General features: G+C 41.3%; 2 protein-coding genes across 2 annotated transcripts; both read right to left on the minus strand.

Moving 5' to 3' along the window:
* Positions 1-1,047: 1,047 nt before the first annotated feature.
* LOC139302577 (vascular endothelial growth factor A-like) lies at positions 1,048-6,716 on the minus strand. Its single transcript, XM_070926282.1, has 7 exons — positions 6,651-6,716; positions 4,316-4,349; positions 4,027-4,223; positions 3,828-3,904; positions 3,709-3,738; positions 3,565-3,633; positions 1,048-1,094 (listed from the first exon to the last, which is right to left on the minus strand). The coding sequence occupies exons 1-7, from the start codon at positions 6,714-6,716 to the stop codon at positions 1,058-1,060; spliced, it is 510 nt and encodes a 169-aa protein (XP_070782383.1). The 3' UTR covers positions 1,048-1,057.
* A 3,996-nt stretch (positions 6,717-10,712) lies between these two features.
* actr10 (actin related protein 10) lies at positions 10,713-17,891 on the minus strand. The gene is made up of 13 exons (XM_070925743.1): positions 17,744-17,891; positions 16,461-16,533; positions 16,277-16,359; positions 16,029-16,137; positions 15,687-15,794; positions 15,450-15,517; positions 15,240-15,319; positions 14,516-14,551; positions 13,923-14,002; positions 13,734-13,807; positions 13,347-13,428; positions 11,942-12,143; positions 10,713-11,783 (listed from the first exon to the last, which is right to left on the minus strand). The coding sequence occupies exons 1-13, from the start codon at positions 17,818-17,820 to the stop codon at positions 11,602-11,604; spliced, it is 1,254 nt and encodes a 417-aa protein (XP_070781844.1). The 5' UTR covers positions 17,821-17,891; the 3' UTR covers positions 10,713-11,601.
* Positions 17,892-20,223: the final 2,332 nt, after the last annotated feature.

Genomic DNA, 20,223 nt, shown 5'->3' on the forward strand with positions numbered 1-20,223 from the left:
AATAGCCTACACCTAACCTAAGCCGAGTACGTCTTCTCTGCTGCATGTTTGAAGAAGTAAACACAGCGTCCTCACGTGCCGGCGTGCTGCTCTGAACTACATTACTTTTAATCTTACAACTCGTTGCCATGCCTGCAATAACAAAAATGGAGGATGAGGTGGCAAGGTTTCAAAAGTACACAAAGTTGTGTTGCGAGTCTGATCATCCTGTTATGTGAAATACGATACTTGCTGTTAAATCTATCCACACCTCTATCATCTCACATGTCTCAGAAAGGCTGTGAATGCAATACGAATCAATGGATGATAGTTAGCCCTTGTGCTTTGCTAACAATGTTACTACAGAGCCAAGCCAGAGAAATAGCTCACAGTGTTGTCACATGTCACCCAATGCAAATGTAAATAACAGAGGTTCCTTGTATTTGGAGTCCTTTTATTTAATGAACGTATCATGTCCCATAATTAGGCAGAGGAAACAACACTTTACAGAAAGTCACATTTTTCTTTTTCAGTGTCTGTAGCTGTGCACCAGCAAAGAATTGGTGTCATAACAATTATGACAGGAGTCACTCTGCAAAAGTCGCAAGGAACAAGAAGTCATGGAGAAGGTCTCTGGCCTGTCTGTGAATGCTGCCATTGATCTGACAGTTAATCAGTGAACACTTCAGGATGGATGGAGGCCTTAATCCTTTCCCCTGGCAACTACCCAATACCTCTATACCTATTCTGAATCTGTTGTATCCTATGCCTATTTTTAAAACCTCACACAAAATCAACACGATTTTTCACATCAAAATTGGAAAATTGATTTTGGTTCGTTAAAAACAGCAGTTAGGGCCAGAGGTGTTTGCAGATGTGGTTGTTCACTGGGATAATTCATCAAAAAAGAAAAGAATGTGATGGACAAGACGGAAAGTCTGATGTCCGATAGATACACTGGATGAGGAAAGATGTATGGACAGAAGATAAATAGTCAGATATGATCAATTCACAAATGTGCAGTTGTTCGCCATTCCAAAGTCACTCCTCCAAATTAAGCTTTGGACAGGCGTGTGAATCAGTGAAGATTTATCTTGGTTTGAGGGAACTGGCACCTGAAAAGACAGAAATAAACAATTCATGACATTGGTACAACGGTCTGTCTATGAAACACATCTGTGTGAATATTATCGAGATTGTGAGGGAGTTAAGTCACTCTTCACTAACAGATGAGCTTCCTAAATTTGTAAGTTCTCAACTATTTCCAAATTGCAAGTGGACTCTAAAGGTTGAGACCTGCTAATGTGCTCCAATGCAATCTCAGCACAACAAGTCATCAGTCAAATGATAATTTTGACACTTACATGGATGGATTACTGAACAGGCCTACAGGGCACAGGCCCAGGGGCCCATGGGGTCATAGGTCCCACAAGACAGAGCCTCTGCGTGACGTGACATTTCTCATTGCAGAGTGGAATCCTAAACATTTACTTTGAGGCTGTCACAAGAATGAAGCCAACATGAAACCATCAAAGGGAATATTTATTCCCTCAGGTTTAATGTTGGATATTTTACTCCAGTTCAGTTTGTGCTCAGTGGTGGCATCATACAGTCTAGACCCTCTGAATCTGCTGGAAGAAATTAAAAACTCTGCATTGTGTGGTCCCTTGACCACTAAAGATGGGGTGGAGGGGGTTATGAAATAATGGACCTCTGTATTGCGCTTTACCAGACAACAACATGGCCACACAGGTTCCTACACAGTGGAAAAAATACTTGATGTGGGAAAACCTACAGGCCGCCACCGAACACAGCCCTATCCCACAATGACCTCAAGTCCAACGTGCGGCTTTTAGCGTTGCTGATTCAGAGGATGGATTTCTTTCCAACACTGTTTAGGCTGCAGGATAAGATGTCTCCTCACTCTCCTTCTTATCAGAGGAGATGGTGAAAGCCTATAGTCACTTCTTCAAACAGCTGACCGAGCTTTCACCAGACAGAGCACAGATCCTACCCACTTCAAACCAAACCTTGTTATTCAGGTTTTTGTGCTTCAGTGACTAAGCCAGTAGTGAAGCTTCCAAAACGGACACTGAGGATCTTTATTCAATGCTCAAAGGATAGGTTCACTTTTTTAAAAACAATTCTCTCATGCCCATATGTACATTGAAAGACGTAGTTGTTTTAAGATAGACTTTGCATTTCCATAAAGTTAGGGGACTTGTAAGAGACAAGTTAAGGAAAGAATTCTAAAGATTTATGCGACAGAGACTGAGATGTCCTGACTTTCAGTCCCTAGTGTGGATCAATCGTCTTAAAAATCCTACGATTCCAATATCAGCTGGACAGCATCTGCCTGGTAAATGGCCACATCTCCACGTCCCCAGTTTGTAACACAAGCTTTCTGTTATAAATTTGCAGTCTCCGAGCCCAAACGGAGATATGACATCATCAGGGTTATTTCCACAGACTTTAGAAAGCTCCCTCTGAAGCCACAGAAGACGTTACACAATTGTTTTCACAGGCTGAGCAGTAATACTGACCGCTGAACTGATCTTCATATGTGGCCTTTATAACATATCCACTTTGTAACACTTTACAAACCTGTAAAATGCAGCTTTAAACTTTTAAACCTCATTATGTAGCCTTTTCAGTACACATTATTATTATTTTGGGCATCTCATTCTCCATGTACGCTAATTCAAAAGTGGTTACACAACAATTTCCCTTGTCAACTGACAGAGAAAGAAAGGGGGAGAGAAGCACAGAGAGATTATCTGTGACAAATGCTGCCCTTATGACCTTTACGTGAAAAGACAAACAAAATACCAAACTCACAGCACATAAAACTCTTCTTCTTCTGACTGTAAAATAATGGGTGTGATATTGCTATTGGACTTAATTGCTTGGGCTTAAAATTTAATTGGATTCCACCTCAAAAAAGATATTTCCACTTGTGCAGAAAGTAGATTTGGCTGCTTTTTGGATTCATCCCTCGGTCAGATTCAATTTTAAGTCCCAAGTTGAGGTCTGCTGCTGATGAACTGCAGCACCTTGCACCTTTATCTCCAGTGTATCTCTGATTGAGTCAGGTACATATTGACTTATTTCAATGTGGATAGAATGACGTATGCAGTGCCTGACGTGACTGTGTGTGACTTGTTACCGAGGAGAAGAATGTGACATAGAAAATAACGCAATGGGGTGATGAAGAGGTTTACTGCCCTACATCACCAGTCGTTACTGATCCCTTTCTTTTCTTTTTTCAGGTACTCTTTTTGTTATTTTTGATGTGTGAATCTGGTTATTTTCAGCCTACACCTTCACACTGGCAGTCCTAGGTTGTAACTATCAGCAGCCTTGGATTATTGTGCTACAAACGCTCTGTGGCCTTATCTGCCGGTGGATTACAGGCCTGCCAAACAGAAGAGCAACACTGCAGACAATATATTGTGATATTGTGTGATCTTGTCTGTCCTTGGTTGTCTGACAGTGTGGAGGAAATGGTGATGAATGTAGCCGTAAATGTCCAAACATCATGAAACAGTGTGTGTGTGCACCACAGGGAGGCAATCCATCTCTTACTTGCCACAGCCGTTTGCTGTCTTCTTGTGTTTCCTCCTCCGAGGTCGGTTCTTGATAGACTCAGCGCTGCTGTGGAGAGAGAGCAAAGTGCAATGAAGATATTGATGTGATCAAGTCTGATAGATAAAAGGGTTTTCTACTGACCTTTTATTATTTGGAAGTTTCTGACGAGCTCTAAAACAACGGGGGAAAACACAAACAACTGGCGGTTAGTTACAAAAATCTCAATTTGCATCCGGTATTAAAAATAATAGGTAATTTACCTGCATTCACATTTCTGATGCTCCACAAATGTGAGTTCCACGTGGTGCATAGATATCTTGGGATGAATCCTCATCACCTGAGACACAAAAGAAAGGGAAAACTAAAAGTGCATATAGGGCCATATACTTAATGTAAACAGGAAGTGCATTTTTAACACCTCCCTTTAGGTATTTCTGATAAACCATTTCTGCTCTGCACCTGCAGAGTGATGTTGCGTTCAAGGGTAGGCTGGCACTCTAGGTTCTCATCCCCGCAGCAACCGGAGCATCGCCAAAGTGGTACGCAACCAGGCATGTAGATATACTCCACTTCTCCAGGGTACTCCTGCTCCACATCCACAAGCTGCTCCATGGGCCGACACATGCTCTTTGCCCACACCTCCTGGAATGCCATTACTACAAGACGGGTTGAACCTTTAGCCTTTAAAGCATTTGCAAGCGGTGGAAATACCTATTCGCTTGAGTATGATCAAGAGCACAACCCTTACCTCTTGAGTGACCCTCTTCTGGAGGGTGTGAAATCTGCAAAATACATAATAAGTTAAGTTAAAATGGACATAATTTGACAAAAGCCTTAACATCAATGCCAAACATGGTTGTAAGGATACAGACAACCAGGAAACCAGTACAGGTGAGAAATGAACATGATAGAAGTGGATAGAATCTGGACCTATTTCACATATACTACTTCATTATTTATTCTTTAAATGTCAGAGCAATACATATTTATTCATACGCAACACTGCAATACATACATACATATATATACATATATATATTGTTATTGTATTTTTTTTTTACTTTTATTTTTCACTTAGATATTGTAAATGTGTATATTTTTTTATTTTGTATTCCTTGTTTTTATATCTTATTTTTGTACATACTCTCATTTCTAAATTTATGCAACTTTCTGCTCTTGAATGGGAGCACCGGCACTATATAATTTCCCCCCGGGATTCAATAAAGTATTTCTGATTCTGATGCACTGGTAGTGGGTTTATTGAGCAGTTGCAGGGCGCCCTCTTGTGGCAGAGAAAAGGCAGTGCACACACAATGATCCAGTAAAAACAATGATGCAGCATGGTTTCAGGAGTGTACCACTGTGCCGCTGTTTGCAAACCAGCAAAAAAGCAGTAAAACGAGCCAGCCGACAACAAAAACGCACTTGATTTCTCAATTTGTTGTAATACTAGAAGGCTTATTATCACAAGAAGCATGCAAAGAATAACAGCAAAGAATAGCTGCTGCCTTTTCTCGTGGGAGTTTTAACACACAATAAACACGGTTAAAACAAAGGCAGCACTGAAAGGTATCATGACACAGCGTGAATTTAGTTGAGTTCTCAGAACCCGGCCTCCAAACTCACGATGGCAATGTTCCCGATTTTTGAACGCCAAATTGAGCAGAAACACAAGTGCAAAGTTGATCTTGGCTCTCTTCTTCTTTTGAATATCAACAATCTGGTTCTGACTCTGCTTTCCTCTCACACTGATGGGAACATTGTCTCCTAAACGTAGAACCACAGTAGGTTTTATTGTTTTATTTGTATGTTTGCTGTAAGTGAGTTTGTACTCGTGCCAAATACAAGGCAAAACCCGAAGAGCCTGTACTGTTCCGTCCAACAATAGAACCACGTGCATTAGAGTCTAATAATCAAAGTATTTATCGAGGTCCAGACTTGATCTTTTCTTCAAATTTGGGGATATTTGACAACCTATGTTTTGGATACATTTTGGAAACTACATACAACAGCCAGTTGGGGCTTAAAAGTTGTCATTTCCGCAGTTATTAATGGTGTAGTCATTTTGAAAAAGGGCAATTTAAAAATGGGGCTCTCGGTGCCTCAAATCTTAGATTCTGGAGGCTTAATGCGCATATTCCCCGTTCAGTTGCGTTTGAACTGTCACAGTGAAAACTGATTCGCTTCTTGACACTACTCTGTGTAGTACAAGTATATGGACGGATGAAATGCACCCTGGATAATAACAAAATTACATTTCACAATATTTTGGGGTGACTTAAATGCATGAGAGCCACCCTTTATGGATTTTGGGTTGCTATTCAGGTCCCATTCATAATCTCCCCACATAAACTGCAATGCATATTCACACTGTGCGGTGGGCTCCCTGCTGGGTGATACTGAATGTGTCTGTCTTGCCTGGGGTCAGATGCTGTTACGAAAAGAGGGAGCGCCTGTGCAAAAAAACATAAAGAGATGGGGAGGATAACACACCCTCATCACAACCATGGGAGCAGGACCTGGAGCTGCAGAGTCTCCAAACCACAACTTTCTCTAAATGCACCTCCAGCTGAGCTCTGGTGTTCTCACGTACAGCATGTAGCTCTGCACACCTCTCTCGCTATATCTGAACCTGGATCAGTGTCATGCAGCAGCTGCATCTGAAGCTGGCTGGTTCAGTCAACACATGACTGTAAACATTGCGATTCCCAAACCCCTAAATGCAGATGGTATCTTCATGGTGGGGCACAGCCAGTCAAAATACAGATAGTGTGTAAAAAGTCTGGAGTGTGGAACAGATGTGTCCTCTCACAGTGAAACATGTCTGCCATTCAGATGTGAGGTGCTAATAGGAGTCACATTAAGTCTCCTCATGCTGCATCACTCAGCATGCAAACCACCACAGGATAAACTGGATTTCAAATTAAACGTCACGATGATAAATACATATATATATCATAAATATTTCACTAATAAATGGCACAACTGTTCACAAAACACCTGAAATCTTAACAAAGAAAAAAAACCGTGGCTTGCTATTAGCAACATTACAGAAAGGCGTGTTTTGAAATCTGCTGACTTACCTGCGCAGGTACGAGCTGCGGCAGAAGAACCAATAAGAGACGCGAGACTCCTATGAAGCTTTGCATAGCGCCAGAGACGGGTCACCTCCCCTGGTCTGCGGACGGTCAGTGAGAGCTGAACAAGTCTCAATAGCAGCGCTGTGAAGCGGCCGGGCTTCTGATTGGTCGCTGTGCGCGAGCTGGGATGGAGAGCGCGCGCCAAACCATGGAATATATATGTGCAGCTGTTGATCAACAAGAAACTGTTGCAACTAAAATTCAAGAGAAAAGATGATGTAAATGATCACCAACTGTCTGTCTGTCTCTCCGTGTCACACACACACACACACACACACACACATCATCATCATATTATTATTATTATTATTTTTTAAATTTATTATCATTTTATCTTGTTATCTTGTGTTTTGGATCTTATTTACTTTCATTGATTGTTTTTATTGTAAAGCACTTTGTAACTTTGTTTTTGAAAGGTGCTATATAAATAAAGTTATTAGGTTGTACACAAGATATAAATAAACAATAATTAATTTATATAAATAATCACCATAACTAGCAATATAACAGCCTAAACTATAATAAACACAACTCATTTACTTGCAATAGTGAAAGTAGTCATGATTAATGAAACACTTTGAACAGGTACATTTGGTCTTGACTGTTAAGTCTGTAGATTTGTATTATATTTGTATTATATTGAACTGTTTAGGACATGATAATGTGGCTATGTAGTTTCATGCCCTGCAGTCCGAGTTAATCACCTACTGTATGGTCTTACCACTGCAGAGTTGGCCTTTTGTGTTCAGTATGTTAAAGGACCATACCATACCTACTTTTCAAACCATGCAGTGTTTGCTGTATTTTCATTGTATTTTTACTAGCAAGCACCCATTGGTTTGCATTAATTTCAGTACAATATCAACATCTATTAGCACACTCTTGAAACTTGAGTTGAGTAATTCATCACAGTGAACTTCAAGTTTGTCAGTTAGTTTTATTTTCCTACCATTCCAGGCATCTGTTGGTTTCCATCTATTTCTGTTATTTCAAAATCTATTAGCAAACTCTTGAAATGTGCTGGAGTTGTGCAATCTGTCACAGTGATCTAAGTTTGCATAGTTTTTTTCTCAAAGTTTCATTACCATAATGAGGTAAGACAGTGCAGACCTTTCAAATAAAAATGCACTTAAACTGCATCACTACGCAACATTTAATATTAATAATAATACATTGATTGCAGCTTCAGAAAGTGTCCAACTAATTTGCATACACTGTTTTGGTGATTTTGAATTTTGTGTGTTTGTGTGAAAAATTCACTGGCACAAAGCTGGAAACATGGCTATTGTTCATGACTTGTGAAAAGTTGACATTTTGGAGATACATGATTTTCACAGGACAGCAACATGTATACAGAAATTAATGAAAATCAATGGCTGCCCAGAGCATGGGGAAAAATGCAACAAAATATATAAAACTGTACATCATGTAGTAAAAAAATGTAGTGTATAAGTATTCTTGTTTTGTCTTTAAGAAGTTAAATGATACAACACGCTGATGTGGTGCTTTGAAGTCCCCTCGTTCTTCTGTCCTGGCCTGATTGTGATAATGAAACACTGTCTGCCAGGGTCAGGACACAGCACGAGGAGCTCCCTGCATCTCTGCACTAACTACCAACGCACAGCCACTCTGGGTCCACTCTGCATCTGGTTCCTAGTTTAAGCAGTTTGGCTCCTTGGCACTGTTTGTGCACTTGGGCTTTCAGAGGGCTGCCTGTTTAGACTCGGCACAAACGCAGCAGAGCCGAGGTTATCAACGCCGAAACTGCAAGAATGAGCAGAATGTCTCATTGGTACCCTCCTTCATTCCTGATACATCATATGTTTACTAGAGATAACATATCTGTTATCATCAGTAAGTGTCTGGTATGAGAGCTATAAACAACTGCTGTGAATAAATGTAGCCTTTCTATTACATAATACCTGACTTCTTGTGGTTTGATGCTTTCATTTACAGTTAATGCTGATTCCTGATCGTGCTCACTTCCCAAAATGACTTACAGGTTCACTGACAGCAGCCATATCACGATTCTTGTTTGCTCATTCTACAGGGCGTGAATGACAAGCACCCAGGTGCCCCTATGTTTATTGGGAGGGCTCAGATGTGTATCACAGCCAGTGTGATTTACGGGGTTATTGGGCTGGTGTACGTTGGAAAAACAGCCTCTGAGGAGATGATAACCAAGATGGATGACTCCTCTCCTCTCACCACATTAGCCTCCCGCTCCTTGCAGGGTGTGACGGTGGACCAGCTTGGTGCTCCTGTAGGAAAAGTCGTGTTTATGCCACCTTGTACATGACATTACTAAATATATGAACAGAGTATTCTGCAATATTCCTGGAGATGGTGTGTAATCATCATTCAACACAGATTTGGGCGTGTGGACTGTTCTTGAACTTCCTGGTCTTCCAGTGAAATGGTTTGCCAGCACTCCTTAAAGGCAGGGCTCACCCCACTTTCTGGGGTGGGGTGGGGGTTTCCCCTTCCCACACAGACTCCCAGTCCGATAGCCAGAGGTCAGACAGACAGCTGCTGCTTCCTGTCTCTGGGAACCACACTGATGGTCCAGTCCCAGTCCCCATCAAGGGAGGATGGGGTTCCCCTCAGCTGGAGCAGAGGCTGCAGGTCGGACTGTATAGCTCTATGTCGTCAGATGTGGGCAAGGCTCTGGCTGCCTTTAGTTATATGGTCAGAAAAGGATCACCTGAGTGAGGTTGTGGCCTGCGTCCACAGGTGGGAGGTCATATGGATAATAAAGCTCTTATTTTCATTTTCAAAATCTCTCTGGAGTTGACAGAGGCTCAATAGATGCATCTTTTTTTGAACCCTACATCACATGGACACAGATGAAACTGAACTGTAGAGAGATTTAAGCCTGGAAGCCACGATTATTCACCTACAAATCAACAAAATCATGCGCACTGACAAAAGAATGGTTTGGGGAGGCTGTTTGACCATAGACCTGAAGGGTTGCTGGGGCTTTACTGCTGTCACTGAAAAACACAGGAGAGACAAACACCTCGTAACATTCATCTAAAGATCGATGGCTGCCGTCTTCTCTTCTCCTCCACTTCAATGTTTATGCCTATTTTTATGCCTGTGATCAGAATCCAACCTCTATCTGATTTCCCACACTTTTTTTTGCCAGTCTTGAGCTGCAGGTGCATTGTGGGTAACGCTACTGGTTCCCAAGCCCACAGTAGCCAGACGGACCAACACTGAGTGATGAATGTGACCCACGAGGCCAAACAGATGCGATCTCCATTCTGGGATGCACACATTAACAGTGTTGTTGGGGGTTTCTTGAGTAGCTGAACAAGGGAAGCGACCTACACTGTGTGCAGTTTGGTTCTACCAATAATATACTTTCACCTCTTAAGAGAAAAGAGCTGGCGGGTGAAGCTCCATAAAGAGAGTAGACGAGGACAAATGCTTTCTCGTCAAGGATTATACTTGTACAGCAACTAAAACACAAAGTAAGGGTGTCAGGATATTTTTAACTATATTTCTACTTTACATGCAGGTTGCAACTTACTCTGCATTGATTTTCCAGGTAAACTCATATATATATATATACATACATATATATACATATATATATATATATATATATATATATATATATATATATATATATATACACACACACACACATATATATACATACATATACATATATACATATGAACGCTGCATTTACTGTTGGTTTGGAAGTGAGATATGTGTTAACTGTATTTACAGCCACAGGGATGCTGGCAGCTGTTCCAGTGTTTCCTCCTACATATTGTTAAGAAACTGAGAATGAGGTGAGGCCTGATGAAACATGATATTTCACTATGATACTGTGCCAATTTATAGCTCAGAGATTCAAGCGGAGGGGGAAAACATAGACACTGCGGCTATACCCGCAACAGCTCATTTGAAAACTAGACGGGATTCAAACTAATTTCTTTACAATATATTTGAGTTACTATGCGCCATTCTAGTATAAAAAGGACAAAAGAATTCCGATGCTGAATATTTATTTGTTGAATTTAAAAGGTCACAGAGCAAGATGGCATTGTTTGGAAGATGTGTTTAAGTCTGTAAACAACAGCAACTATGGTCGACACACAACTGATTTCAGTTATTTTGCTTGATAAGCTGCTTCTCAGGACTGTGTGGAGGGTCAGACCATGACTGACTGACATCTCCTTGAACCTCCTGTCACGTGTGCTACACTTCTTAGGCAGTAAAAGTATATGAGAAGTAAGTCCCAGGATGCCTCCACTCCACTGTAACACGAAAAGCTGTTTATTAGCTGAAATAACTGAGAACACCTGTGTGAGTGTACAAGGCCTTCATTAAGTCCAAACAATAAATAAGTGAAACTTTTCATTACCGTCAAAACCACACAGTCAGATTTCCACACTTTCATACATCACACTGGAATAACGCTGGTTTTCTCCAAAGTTTTGCAACATGTTCTTCCATTTTGCTGACAAATAGATGACTAAAGCTCAACTTCTGAAACATTTCTGCAGAGCATGATGTGTTTTTCAGTTCAAGTGCCAAAAAAAATCCAGAACAAAGTGGAGTGAGAGTGAGAGTAAGCACGTACAGGTTCAGCTCAATGTGGCTGCATGTAGCACAGGACCTACTTGAAATTCAAACACAGTAATCTTTGTAGAATATCAATGTAACCGCATTAAATCCCAAGATCTGTTCTGTCTGGTAATGTCGGAAACCAGCTCACCTGATCATCAAACAGTCCACAATCAGTGCATACAAAAACATGACAAACATCTAGATGTTGAACAAGATTAGTGTTGAGATGTTACATTTAAGATTACTGAACTGTTCTATCAGGTAGAGTAGAGGAGAGTACATGGTTTGAATTATGTCACAATACAATCTACTTCTCTGTGGAGAAGGCTCTCTTCATAAGTGGAGGAGGGGTCTTTCCTGCTTCGTAGAGAGATTCGGGAGGAGGGGAGCTCAAGCAGCACCAGTCTGGGATGCGGCCTGTCTGGTTGTAGTAGTCTCGTGACACCGACCTGCTGCCCAGGATGTCCTGCAGCGCCCCGAATATAGCGCCTGTTGAGCAGAGGACGATATGAGAGGGCTTTCTAAATTGTATCAGAGGACACAAACCTATCTTTTTCCAAAATCTTCTTGTTTAAAAACCTGAAAAGGGCTGATGTTATGGTTTTTGCAGGTAGTGATGAATATTTAAATGAAATCTCATATCTGACCTCCGAGCCAGGCGGTGCAGTTGGGCTTGGCAGGTGGAGCGTGTATACGCAGGCTCTTGCTGGCCAGCACGTCGCTGTACTTGGGTTTCTCCACCAGGAGGCGTATCTCTGCCAGCAGACGGTGGAGGAAACCCGGCAGCATGGCGGTGCCGCCGATCACCACCAGGTTCTCGGAGAGCACCTTACGTGCGTCAATGGGGCACTACAGGGAAACACAAACACACATTTATTAGATCATTTACATAGATATCACCTGTGTTTCCACCCCAGAGTGTAAACATTTTTTTAGATGAATAAATGAAAACAGTTTAGATGAAAGAAACAAACCTAAACAATCATCACTTATCTCCATAGTATCAGTGCAGCAGGAGAAAAGATGGAGGAGGAAGCAGCAGTTCTGCAGGACAGCACTTTCTGGATTTCAGGACAGGTACAGACTAAAACTAAAAAGTGATGGATGAAAGTAGCTGAAAAGGACATTACTGCAGTGCCTTCTCTGGTGTGTAGAGCCCTAATGATATATCAATATCAATATATCCTGCACAGAGTACTGCACAGATCAGGGTTTGAATGTATTGCTGCTACAATCAAAGTCCGCGGCTGCTGTACCTATTGAGATGAATTAGGCCGTCCTGAGCTGACTTCAACCCCACATGGAACAACCGAAAACTGCTCCAAGTTGCATGAAATGGCGAGTGTCGCCATAGCAACCACACTGAGTCAAACTGTACACTCATCTCAGCCGTACAATATGGAGCACAAAACTGGGTTGCTGCATTCCTCCTGCCAAAGATACTGAAGCTTTGCAGCAGGATCATCAGGCGTAAACTAATTCAAACTGATAACCACCAAAAAGGGAAGATTAGTGAGGCCAAAAACCAAATGAAATCATGGCAACCAAAGCACAAAAGATGGAAGGCTGTGTAAGATCATACTATATTGCTGCAACATGCGTGCGCTAAAACAGGTGAAACTTCATGCTTTAAAATGAATAGGATTCCAGTGCAGACAGAGATACTAGACCCTCTGATTAAAGGCGTCAAGCTTCAAATGAAGTGCCTGTTGGATCGTCGAACAGTGGTTGAAACCCTCACATCTCTCCGACATCCTAATTAGGGGGGCTGCATCCAACAGTTTTTCTAACTAACCAACAATCCAACAAGGAGGTGAGAAACTACAGAGGACTTGAACTTCTCTTTCAAGCTCTACTTCAGTCACTTTCTGTGCGACACCATGAATGCCTTCAAGGAGAAGCTGACTGAACCTTTGATGTACATCTCTACTGTGTCTAAATCTTCCACAGTTAATTAAAGTTCAGGCTGCATCAAGTAAGTGATTGCACATAAACGCAACATCTTGCCCCTCACACATGCCAAGGCATACAGGATGAATAACTTTTCTCTACCTTGACCAGAGCGTCAAGTATCAGAGAGGCCACACTCTTCTCTTCGTTGTCCTGTTCAAACAGGATCTCCATCACAGAGTCCCTGGAAAAACAAGAGAAAATCTAAATAAAAGACAACTTGGGACAGAAATCCAAAGACACAGTGCAGAAATAAAGCAGGTTAAAAGACAATGTCCTGTCCCACAGATGCACAGCACAGAGACAAGCGAAAAGTCAAGGAGGACATTAACACCACACAATCTCAATTTACAGAAAGACCTTCCGCCATGACAAACAGAAACACGACTACAGACATTGTAGTTTTTAAAGCATTTGTAAAAAAACAAAGAACTAAATCTCTGGGTCTGTCGGCTCAGTTCAAATAAACAGCATCATCTGATGACCCACCTGATGGATCCTTTGACGTGCAGGATTTTCTCACCATCCAGAGGGTAATCAACATCTGGAGGAGGAGCTGGACGCTGCAAACACATTCACAAGAAGGAAGAACTGTAAATAAATCTTCAGCAGTGCATTACTTGGGTGTAAACAAAGACTATCACACAAAAGCCAGTACACAAACAACATTTAACTTACCTCCGCTGTACCATCCAGGTTAAACTTGGCTTCCTGGATCTTGAGGCCTCTCTGCAAGTCACTGACAAAGCATGTTCGGACTGCAGGAAACCAAACAAAACCAATGAGCATAATACACCAAAACTAAAAGACAGGAACATCTGTAACTAAGGATGAACATTTCAACCAATGTCCTCAATGACTGTCGGCAATGTCAACGACCGATAATGAATCAAAAGGTTACAACATCTGAGCAACTTACAGACTTTTCTTGAAGACATTGAATGAGACTATACATAAAGTCTTTCTTGTTTCAACATAAAGAGCTGCAGCCTACTAAAGATGGGCTGTCATATATGGAGTCAGGAGTGGTATGCACAGTCGGTTCGCTTCAGTTGTTCATAGCATTTTGGCAGGTCAGTTTTGCTACGCTGATATTCCAGTGGAAGAATGGTAAACAGGAAGAAGCGACAGTCTCAGTAAAAGAGTTGTTGTCTTTTGGGAATGCTGCCTTTGAAGAGAATATATAATGTGGTGATCCATCACCCTCACGGGAGCCAAGAGAGACGTGCAGTTTTGAAATTAAAAACAAAAAACAACTCAGTCAAACCTACCCTTGATATCCTCCACAGTCTCCTCTGGGATGGTCCCTGAACACAAGATAAAAAGGAGATATGACTGAAGTGAAACTTAATTTTCTTTGGTTCACTTGTGCATAAAACCATTTCCATTTTGCTCATTTCACTTCCAAGTTAGATTTGTGATGGAGCTGAATCAGCGTTTGGGGAATGAGTGAGATGACGCTGCAGCAAAGGAAAAGAAAAGAAACTTTGTGGCATTTTGTCACTGCGGTCCTTTATAGAGAGTTTACAAATCCTGTACAGACTTTTGGGCATTCATTTTTCTCCCTGAATCATGCACAGTGTAAAGGTAATCAGTCCTTTCCAGAGATTACTGCTTACTACAGTTCGTTCAACAGTCCAGTCAAGTGAATCGGCCTGCTGTCTGTCTTAATTATTGATGCCTATATGTGTAGCTTCTCTCACTCTGCTGCAGCTGTAAATCTCACAGCTGAACGCAATGACTCAGTTTGGTTTCCTCCATCGAGAAAAAGTGTGGAGGGAAAACTCTAAAATAGACTGTACGCATATGTATAATTCACAAATTGAGAAAGGGATTCACTCACACAGAAACAAGTTCTTATGAATAGTAAATGATGCATAATGGGTCAAAGCCACTGTATTTTCCTGCTCTCTGCATTGTGAAATGAATCAGCAGTCCAAGTTCATCCTTTTAGAAGACAAAGACACACAGTGTATGGTATTTTTCTGTAATTACCAATGACAGCTGGTACACTCTGCCCAGTGGTGGTGTCCGTGTCCACAGTGCACTGTTCCACAAGAAGCCCGTCTAATTCTCTACAATAAATACAGACATATGCAGTTATGGGAGGAAACAAGATTTTCAATCAACACAGAACAACGTGTGAAATAGTTATTTTTACATGCAGAGTCACACACTCCTCTTAAATCTGTTAGAGCTCCTTACTTATGGATGGCTTTCCCTCCCAAAGGCAACGCCTCCCATGCTGGCAGGATGGGAGTGCACTCATAAACCTGATTACACAGTTAAGGTGGTAACACATCAACCCCAAACGAACAGCTATTTGTGCACAGCAGTCTAAATTTTTCCTGTGATGAAGTTTCAACGTGACAGAATGGTCAGAAGAAAGCAAACTAATCAATTCCCTAAACAAGAGTCTGCAGGACGACAGGGAAAGGATACAGGTAGCACCAGCGTCTCTGTGTAGCCACAGTCCATCACCAGGGCAGAGTTGATGCCCAAAGTCATGATGGCCATGAGGTGACTTGGGGCAAACAGCACAGATGGCACCTGGAAAACACCACCAAAGAATAACACTTAGCACACTGAAGCTTACACTTACTACTAAAGGTTGTCAGTAAAGTTAAAAAGAAGTGTGTTACTGCAGGACTTTCTTTACTCTTTGTCAATCTTCAGTCCTTGTACTGTATCTGTATTTTTTTAGTATATACATGCTCCCCATTAACACTTTTTCCAAACATGTTCTGCAGCTTGTATAAACTCTGATCTGCTTGGTTTTCATACCTCAAACTGTTTGAAGAAAACCTTGGTGAGCGTCTCCCTGAAGTAAGATGGGCAGAGGATGGACTCGATGATGACCACTCTTCTGTCGCGAGGGTTCACCAGCAGGTGCCTGATTGAGACAAATGGGAAGACAAACTTTTAATGTGATGAGGCTGGACCACCCTGTCTTTCAGCTGCTGCACACATACCACAGTAACCTTTTTTTAAACTTATGCTTACAATGAATAACTGACACAGCAGAGTCTCACCTGAAGTACAGTAAATGGATAAATTCTTTGAGGATGACATAAAGCTCTTCTGTGTTGATGTTGTACTGAACCACTTTGATAGCCTGAAAGTGAGACATCACACACCACATTAACATGACATATTGTGCAATTTCCAAACATCCTTCCAAATGCTTACACTCAGCAAAGCACAGCAGCATCTCACCTGTTGCTGTCCCGGTTTCCGGATCTCGCTCGGAATTATGAACCTGGGCCCCGTTTCCCCTGCAAAGCCGCATCTGCCAGAAAAGGAAAGTGTCAGCTGAGCTGCTAGAGGAAGCAGAGAGAAGAGTAAGATGTACATGTATATTTTGACTGTTCAATAATATTACTAGCCAGACTAGTCTTAGTGTACGAACACAAAATCATGTAAACATGAGGCAGGAGGAACAATTTGTGTTTGAAGAACAAAGACTTGGCTCAAACATTTTAAACATTTTATACAATGGCGAAATCCTTTTAGTAAGTTGCATGTAAATAAAATAACAGTGCAGCCCTGTGTCAAATGTAGACAAAGGCATCATTATTAAAAGGAAAAGAGAACACTCCTCTTGGTCTTCATGTGACTTGCCTCAGGCCAGTTTCTTATCTTTACTGAAGAATACCTTTGACTAAAATTACAGCAAGATGACATTTATTATTACGTAGCACTGAAGCCATATAAACTGCCAGCTAAATATATTAAGAATTTTATATTTTGTCACATTTTTGGTCTCCAGTAATTTGCTCAGTGTAAATACCATAAATGTGGGGAGATGTGTGAGCTATCAAGACGGGTGAAGTGACTTTTAGTATCAGACAGCTTTCAGATTACCAGGTGCTTAAATTAAACTATTTAGGTCACTCACACAGACACACAAGTCAACATTTTCATCTTGCAAAGGACAAACGACAGGAACACTGTCTGGTCTAATGAAACCAAATTTAGATTTTTTTTTTTTGTTCAGTTGGCCTTTTCCAATTATATCACAAGTAATTCAATTTCCACCAAGATAATAAAACGCCTCTAAATACCGGTATTTCGAGTTAGTATAATTGTGATAAAGTTTAGGCTTTAAATGGGCTCATTGTCTGAAATGTACCCATGAGCAGTTAGGGTGTTCAGAAACCTTTATTTGGCGGTGTAGCTGGCTATGATGCTGCTGGCGTTCAGTACAATTGTTTTCCTTTAGGTCCTTATTGGATTTTATTTCAGCTCTAATTTGGCATTAGCTAACGCTAGCTAAACACTGACACGTCTACTTAGCATTGACAGAGTGGCTAACAAGCTAACACCGCTACAGCATTTACTACCGGTGTATACAATCATGTATCATGTGTTAGTGAGGTTTAACCCCTGCATTAGATGTAAAGTGCCAAGCGGTTAGTTAAGAAAACAAATATATCCGCTAGCATATCATGCTAACAGACTGTCTCTGTTAACAAGGCGTGCTAACGACTGATACTCACTTTGTGTATGCTGCTCCTAAGTCAATGACGATGGCAGTCTTCTCTCCTCCACTTCCCAACCCATCAAATAAGGGCATCTTATTAAACTGTTCGCCTCTGGGCGAAAATAATGTCACTACTTAGCGTTGACAGGCGCAAATTTGCATCACATCAACACGATAAAAAAATCTGTTGTCTTCCTGTTGGGTTGGGTGGGGTCTTCACAAACGCGATGACGTCACATGGGATCGCCTGATCAAAATATGCTCAAAATGATTAAATACATGGAAACTTTCTATTTAACGAATACATTTCAGAAGAATAAATCAAATGTATACTTTTCAAATAAAAAATATGTGATACCCTACATTTACAGACCTGACAGACAAGTACAGTACATTTTCTATCAGCCTACATAATTTTCTTATTTTCATGTATTGCAGATTCATTGTTGTTATATGTCCTGTTGTGTATTGTACATATATCTTCTTTAAAGCATTGAAAATGAGAGCGGGAACAGTTGTAGCAGTGAAGAGCAACTTTAGATGAGATAAAAAAGTTGCTTCAAAAGTTCTCTGTCATAAAAGGGCGTCAATGTTTGAAAAATGTTTTTATTTATTAACAGTTCTCCCTCTATTGACATATAGAGGATGCTGATGGTGTAACCTCACTGGGCCACCACAGGGGGTCACTGGAACTTTTTCTGCATGCCCCAACTATAAGCCTTCTCCAGTTTTGCTGGTTCTCATATTAAGACTAATATCTCTGTCACATTTCTCTGATGCAAATACAAGACAATTATTATCCCATCTATTTTACGTTCACCACTGCATTGCCATACCATTAACTGTATTAAGTGTACAACAGTCCCATTCAAGTTTGAATAAACTCATGCATGTGTTGTGTCACAGTTTGTGAGCCATCATGTAAGTGTGGATAAAGGCATCAATCATGATTATTGATTAATGCCATTTACAATAGTGAATAGTGTGAATAACCCTAACCCTAACCAACAAATCATAGCAGATCTCTGTCTCAGACCTCTGTTGTAACAAAGGGGACTACATTTAAATCAATTTAGCAATCTGTTCATTTAAAAACAGTTTCATATAATATTTAGCTTAAGGTTACAGCATAAGTCCCAGTTAGTAAATGAGGACAATCAACCTCCTGTGGTCTCCCAGACTCAGCAGCAGCAGCAGTGACCTTTGAGTTGAGGTTAAGGAGCTGTCCGTTCAGCACCACCAGGAGCCTGATGTGACCTTTTGGGAAAGAATGAAAAAAATATATAAAGGTAGGCAGTGAAAAATGAACGAGGGATAGATGCACTGGAAGGCAGCAGCACGGTTATCATAAAGCAGACGTCAAAGCCGTCAGTTTGAATAAATCGTGCATATTTGAAGCATTTGGGTGGCAGCACGCGGACATATGTAGAGAAGACCGAGACTTTCAGTCAGTGACGCTGAGCTGCACAACAACAAGCCTCTCCTGCAGCCTGCTTTCCACACTAGACTGTATCCTGAATTTGTATCCGAACGAACTGCATTTTTGGGGTTATTTTGCACACTGCAAGAGAAGCTCTGCGTCCTCCAGACACAGCGATCCGTCATGAACTCTGGAAGGTAAAGGCAGTTTTATTTTTAGCCTTATGCGACTCTAATTGTCACCTTACATGCATTGCGCTCTCAATGTGAAGAATATGATGCTGCGATTTAAGGGAGATGCATTATAATGTTATGATCGGCTCCATGTGTGGTCATTCTGTGCGGTCAGATGGGAGATTTGTGATTCAGCACCGCAGTGGGAATTTGTTTACAGTCCAAAGACTCGAGCGATCACGTTGATCAGGTGGTGGTCTGTACAGGGGAGGTGCGCAGGCAGAAAAGTGGGTTGTATTGTGACATTGTTGGGACTGTGCATCATCAGGACTGGATGATGATTCCTCTGAGACAATTGTCTGACTCGGGCAACATGAAAGGGTGTCACCCTGTTAACACCAGACGTGTCGTTTCTCTCCCTTTTCTACAGCAGTGATTGATGATTAGGTAATTACTGCCGTCACATCATGTGAAGCAACACATGCGCCGCAAACAGTTGTTTGCTTTGTTTAGTATTTGATAATGTGCATATATCCTGTTTGAAAATGTCTCTCTCTTTTTAGAGAGATGCAGGTTTATGTGATGTAAAAATGTAGCACTCGTGGAGCCATCTGTAGAGGATCCTGGAGGATAGAAAACCTGGTGCTATTTATAGGTGAAGTGCGGAGGGGTGCTGAGGATTGCTGTGTCAGATTCCCACTCTGTGTGTGTGTATGTGTGTGTATTTGTCACTCTCCCTGTGTGTGTGTGTGTGTGTGTGTGTGTGTGTGCGCCCAGCATTTCCTTCTGTCTACACAAAACAGAACAGAGGAGTCTGATGAAAAGGAATTTCATCCTAATTTATTCAAAACCCTGCAACTGCAGCATCAAAGCAAAGGCAGGCAGGAATGCACAGTTAATCCT

Source organism: Enoplosus armatus, chromosome 19 (genome assembly GCF_043641665.1).
Source record: "Enoplosus armatus isolate fEnoArm2 chromosome 19, fEnoArm2.hap1, whole genome shotgun sequence".
NCBI classification, from domain to species: Eukaryota; Metazoa; Chordata; class Actinopteri; order Centrarchiformes; family Enoplosidae; genus Enoplosus; species Enoplosus armatus.